The sequence below is a fragment of the Peromyscus leucopus genome, chromosome 12 (genome assembly GCF_004664715.2).
Source record: "Peromyscus leucopus breed LL Stock chromosome 12, UCI_PerLeu_2.1, whole genome shotgun sequence".
Lineage (NCBI taxonomy): Eukaryota > Metazoa > Chordata > Mammalia > Rodentia > Cricetidae > Peromyscus > Peromyscus leucopus.
The window spans coordinates 62,637,104-62,643,103 of NC_051073.1; the positions used below are offsets into that span (position 1 = coordinate 62,637,104).

Consider the following 6,000-nt stretch of genomic DNA (forward strand, 5'->3'; position numbering starts at 1 on the left):
ACCCATACTGGAAGGAAGGAACTGACCCGAGGGCCATGCTCTAGCCTCCGCATGCACACTGCCACACATGCACACCTACACACACAGACAAGTACATAAATATAAGACATTTAAAAAATTTTAACTATATAGAACTAAAAGGCTGTTAGCCTATACGCTTACAAGGTTCTAGGTCTGACTCCCTATACTGCTAAAATAAATAAATAAAATCCTAAAACACATTGAATATAAATAAGCACTTACTACATAAAGAAATAATACAGCTTTATCTGGCACTATAGTAAGAAACCAGAAAAAGGGCTGCAGGGCCAGGCATGGCCACACGCCTTTAGTCCCAGCACTGGAGAGGCAGAAGCAGGGATCTCTGTGAGTTGGAGACCAGCTTGGTCTACCTGACAAGTTCAGGTCAGCCAGGGTTACACAGTAAGACCCCGTCTCAAATAAGACCGGGTGGTGGAGGTGGTAAGGGGCGGGGACTAGTAATGGGTAAGAGGCTAAAACTGATTGTTGCGTAATCATGAGGACTGCAGTTCAAACCCCAACATCCACTTAACAAGCCAGATGTTCCACAAATATTCGAAACTCCAGCTCTGAGGGATCCAATGCCCTATTCTGGGCTCCATGTGCTCACAGGCATGCATACCTGCACACACATGAGAACATGCTTACAAAGTACAAAGACATGGACACACACATAAGTAAAAAAAGAGAAAAAAGGAAGGAAGGAAGGCAGGAAGGAAGGAAAACCACAGCACTTGGGAGACAAGAGGCAGATTGCTGAGAGTTTGAGGCTAGTCTGGTGTACAGAGTGAATCCTAAGACAGTCAGGACTACACACAGAAACCCCATCTCAAAAAACAAAAGAAAAAAGAAATCAGTAAAAATAGTTTCTCTGGGGAGGGAAAGCATGTTAAGGCGAATATTTCACAAATGTAATCCTTCTACTTTTTTTAAAGTTAACAAAATGTTTTAAATATGATAGTAATTAATATTTTAAAATGCTAATTCACATCTTAAGCATGCCTATAATCCCAACACAGGAAGATCAGAAGTTCAGTGTCATCCTCAGCTACATAGCAAACTCAGGGCAAGCCTAGGCTACATGAGAGCCTATCTCAAAACACACACACACACACACACACACACACACACACACACACACTGTGTACCCAACAATGTACATTTTCAAAATGGAGATAGTATCAAATTGTTGTAGAGATCAAAGCGACTGATTAGATTTGTAATGCTCAGAGAGGCAGCTGAATACGTGACTCTAGAGTTCTGAAAGATTTCCTGACTCAGACTCCATTAGCTGAGGTCAGAAAGGAGAAAGAGATAAGAGTCCACAGCCCAAGAGCATAAGACCAGCCTGGAAAAGGGCAAAGAAAAGCCAACCGATGCAACTGGACAGGAACGAGGCATGAAGGGCAAACGTGAGAAAGTACCGTCAGGAAGTCAAGAAGATGGGGTGAGGGTGCAGCTGTGGCCGGGATAAAGAGCTGGCTTTGGCAAGAAAGGGGTCAAGACAGTCTTCTAAAAGCATGTATGCTTACAGGGAACTCGGGTGGGATGAAGATGGAAACATACCCACTGTTCCCTGGTAAGGACAGAGCACATGACGCAGGTTGCTTAGTAAGTGTAAATCGCTCTCCAGAGCAAAGGGTTAGGCCACTTTTTATAACTGTTATTGTTTTGTTTTAAATGTCTTTAGACCGGGAGCCTGGGAGAAGAAGGCAAGAAGAGGAGAGCACACGTGTTGAGCACCGAGTACTTACTCTAGTCTAGTGAATTTCCCACTTTAATTCAGAGTGGTTTTCAGAATTGAGACTATCAGAAGACTGGCCACTGGGCATCTTGTACTTTACTCCCTTTAATGAAATCAAAACATCCCCACAAAAATAATTTTCTAATTTTTTTTTTTTTTTTTTTTTTGAGACAGGGTTTCTCTGTGTAGCTTTGAGCCTTTCCTGGATCTCACTCTGTAGCCCAGGCTGGCCTCGAACTCATGGAGATCCACCTGGCTCTGCCTCCCGAGTGCTGGGATTAGAGGTGTGTGCCACCACCGCCTGGCTTAATGGTTCATCTTAAGTCACAAAGGGAAGGGCTGGAGAGATGGCTCAGGAGTTAAGAACACTGGTTGCTCTTCTGGAGGACCTGGGTTTGGTGCCCAGCACCCATGTGGCAGCTCACAACTGTCTATAACTCCAGTTGCAGAGGATTTAATGCCCTCTTCTGGACTCAGCAACCAAAGCATACACATGCTAACGTACATACACACATGTAGGCAAACACTCATACACATAAAAAAATAAAATGAAGAAAATCACAAAGAGGGAGAGAATATCATACTGACTTTAGTTCAATCCCCATTTGCCAATTAAAAAGTTACCTGCTCTATTCATTTCTGTAAATTCATGCCAAGCATATTTCACATACACATATATTTGCATATTAGGTGCTTTGTTTTGATTTGGTTTTGGTGGGGGGCGGTTCTAATACAGGGCTCTCTATGTAGTCCTGGCTGTCCTAGAACTCACCATGTAGATCAGGCTGGCCTGGAACTCACAGATATTCTCCTGCCTCAGCCTCCTGTGTGGTGGGTGGGATTAAAAAAGAGTGCCACCACACTCAGCCCATATTTGCATACTGTAATACACGCACACTTCACATAATAGTATTCATGACAAATATGTATCTTTAACAAAATGTTGGTTCTAACCCCTTCCAAGTTTCACAAGTACAGTCAAAGAGTTTAAAACAACCAAAAAACAAAAATAAACCCTAGAGTTAAACACACAGTTAACCAAAATTTAAGTATTCATCACCGTAGTTCCAACATCACCGTAGTTCCAACATCACGGGACGCCCGGACTTTCTTCATTCTTAACAATTATGGACAGTAATCTCTCCCTACACTTCACGTAGACAAAACACAAAAATGAAGCTTTTGTTGCTTCTCCGGGAACTCTTGTTCCTTAAATTGTTCATTCATATTAATGAAAATTGTCTATGTTGTCTCTTGAATCCTAAGTATTTACAACCCCTCCCCCTTCCTAAGTCACAAGCACCCAAAGGGTAAGATACCCTGCTTACTCCGATCACACTCCACAACTTTGAGCACCCAGCATTTGCTAGCCGCTAAAAGTGCTGAGTTCAACAGTTTCTGCTCTAACAGCCGTTCAGGCTTACTAGTAAACAAATTACAACAGAGGCAAAACCAGAAGTGAGTACGGACCTCATTCAGAGGACGAACAAAGCCTCGGGCAATAGAGGGAATTCTGGGGGACATTTCCGAATTCCTCAAAAGGCCTCAACAAATACCTGTTGAATGTATTTCTGAATGAAGTGAATCCTGTTCATGGAAGCAGGTCTGGCTCCAAGAAAGATTATCAGCTGCTTCGGAAGCGGCCTTCCAACTGCAATATGCAGACCCCCCCCCCCAAACCCTCCCGTCCGCGCCAGAACATCCCTTCGGAGGGCCATACCTGTACTGCCAGCCTTTCGCACTGCCACCGCGGCTGCTGCCGCCGCTGCTGCTGCTGATTGCGCCCCCACAGCTGCTGCTGCTGTTCTTGCTGGGGGTCACCGCCGTGGCCAGGCCCTCCAGCTTCCCCTCACTCTCCGAGACTTTCAGGACCGATGCCGGCTCGCCTCCCTGCATCTTAACTCCAAAGTTCATCTGCCCTCCTCGGGCGGGAGCGGCCGACGGCAGAGGGATTTTGTGGGTACTTTTCCCCCTTCCTCTCTTGCTTTTTTTTTTTTTTTACTCTGGACGGGATCTCAGACGGCGGCTAGAGTGGAAACCGTCGGTGGTCCAGAAAACGAGGACACGCATTTCCACTTCGGTTCAAACTTTTAAAGAGCACACACAGGTTACCTTTCCGCTAGACGCCTCTCCGGGAGCAAGAACAAGGAGGACAAATCACCCCGCCAGAGGGCTCGGTGCCACACACTCCGGGGAGCAGCCGGGCGGCGCGGGCGAGGTCGCCGATCCTCCGGCCGGGGACGCGGGGGCAAGGACGGGGGAGCACGGCCGGGGAGCCCCGGAGCCCGGGGCCTGACCTCGGGGCTCGGGGGCGGGCCGGCCGCGCTGCCTCTTCTCCTCGGCCGGGTCCTCAGAAGGAAGGGCCCGTCCAGCCAGTTCGGCGGTTCCCGCCGCAGCCCCAAACTGAGCCGGGACGGTCGCGCGCCGCCCGCGGAGGGTCGGGCAGGCGCCGCCGGGCGGGACGCGGGCTCCGAGGCCGCTTCAGCTTGGGCCGGAGGCGAGAGGCTCGCGGCCGCCTCCTCCGACAGCCCTGGCCCTGACGCTCGGCCGAGTTCACCGGAGCCGACCGGTCCCTGGAGCCACCCCACAGCCCCAAACGTAAAAGCCAGGGCCCCGGCCGCCGCCCCACCCACAGCCGGTCACCCACCCGCCTGCTGGCTCTCCCCGCCTTCCTTTCCGGTGTCGTGTGAGCTCATTTCCGGTGGGGCTGAAGCACCGGCGCCATCTTTGATTGGGGCAGCGGAGCCCGAAAGGAGGCGGTGACAGCGAGCCCTTTTGGGAGAGGAGGAGCTGGAGGACGGAGCTACTTGGGAAAGAGCTTGCCTGGCCTCGAACTGACAGAGATCCACCTGCCTGAGTGCTAGGATTAAGATGTGTGCCATCATACCTGGCTAACTAAAGTTATATTTATTTTGCTGAGGGTCATCACACAAGGTTCACACTCTTAAGTTAATTAGGACCTAATTATGGTCCTAAGCCTGTCTCCCCAAGGCTGCTCACCTGTGTGGCATGTCTTAGCTGAAGGTCGGGTTCAGTCTCTTCACATAGTCTCTGGTTCTAGGGTCAGGATCCCAGGAGAGAATCCCCAACCCCAGGGCAGATTTAGGTGGTATCTCTCCAATGTCTGCCGCAGTCCTGAAGATGTGCAGAGCAGAGCATCGCTTTTGGTCTCTGCTCACACACTGTGTCAAATGGGCATCGTGGAGTTCTCTGAATGCATAGCTGTGTGTGTGTCCGGCTATCTTGAGTGAATGACGTCGCTGGGTTCTGGTTATCAGGTGCAGCTTTGGGTGTAGTGGGGTTCCTGACTAAGCTATTTCTGTATAGGCACTTTTTACTAAGTCCACCACATCGAACAACATAGAAGCAACCTCCCACAACTCAAATAAGATAAATAAATAAATAAATAAATAAATAAATAAATAAATAAATAAATAAATAAATAAAAGACTTTGGAGGATGAACCAGAAAATCAGTGAGATGGAATGGAGAACCTGATTTAGACCAAGGAAAAAGATGTATAAAGGGATGTTTTATAAGATGACATTTAAGTGAGATGATGAAGGACAAGAAACTTAAAGGAAGAGCAATCTGTACTTACTCTGAGAAATGAGAGCCGGAAGCCTAGAGCGTGACAGAGAGTGGTATGGAGTGAGAGTGAGGAAGGGCAGAGGGGTGCGGGTCTTATTTAAATACAACAGTGTTAGAAATAATAAAAAAGAAAGAGCAGCAGGTTTGGGAAAGGAGGGAACACAACATCGCCTTTCACAGCTGGAGGAGGTGAGGGGCAGCCTCACAGCTGGGGGAGAGGTGAGGGGCAGCCTTTCACAGCTGGAGGAGAGGTGAGGGGCAGCCTCACAGCTGGGGGAGAGGTGAGGGGCAGCCTCACAGCTGGAGGAGAGGTGAGGGGCAGCCTCACAGCTGGAGGAGAGGTGAGGGGCAGCCTCACAGCTGGGGGAGAGGTGAGGGGCAGACTCACAGCTGGAGGAGAGGTGAGGGGCAGACTCACAGCTGGAGGAGGTGAGGGGCAGCCTCACAGCTGGGGGAGAGGTGAGGGGCAGACTCATAGCTGGGGGAGAGGTGAGGGGCAGCCTTACAGCTAGAAGAGAGATGAGGGGCAGACTCACAGCTGGGGGAGAGGTGAGGGGCAGCCTTACAGCTGAGGGTGGTGTGGCTGGGTCTTGAATGGAAGAGCAATAGGAGAAATGGAGGATCAGGCCAGAGACTGCACAATG

General features: G+C 49.4%; 1 protein-coding gene across 1 annotated transcript in view; it reads right to left on the reverse strand.

The window, feature by feature from the left end:
• The window catches only part of Osbpl11 (oxysterol binding protein like 11), a 60,635-nt gene extending 56,247 nt beyond the window's left edge, over positions 1-4,388 (reverse strand). The window contains exon 1 of the mRNA XM_028886366.2: positions 3,486-4,388. Coding sequence (XP_028742199.1) covers positions 3,486-3,679 — 194 coding nt within the window. The 5' untranslated portion in view covers positions 3,680-4,388. The remainder of the gene's footprint in view (positions 1-3,485) is intronic.
• Positions 4,389-6,000: the final 1,612 nt, after the last annotated feature.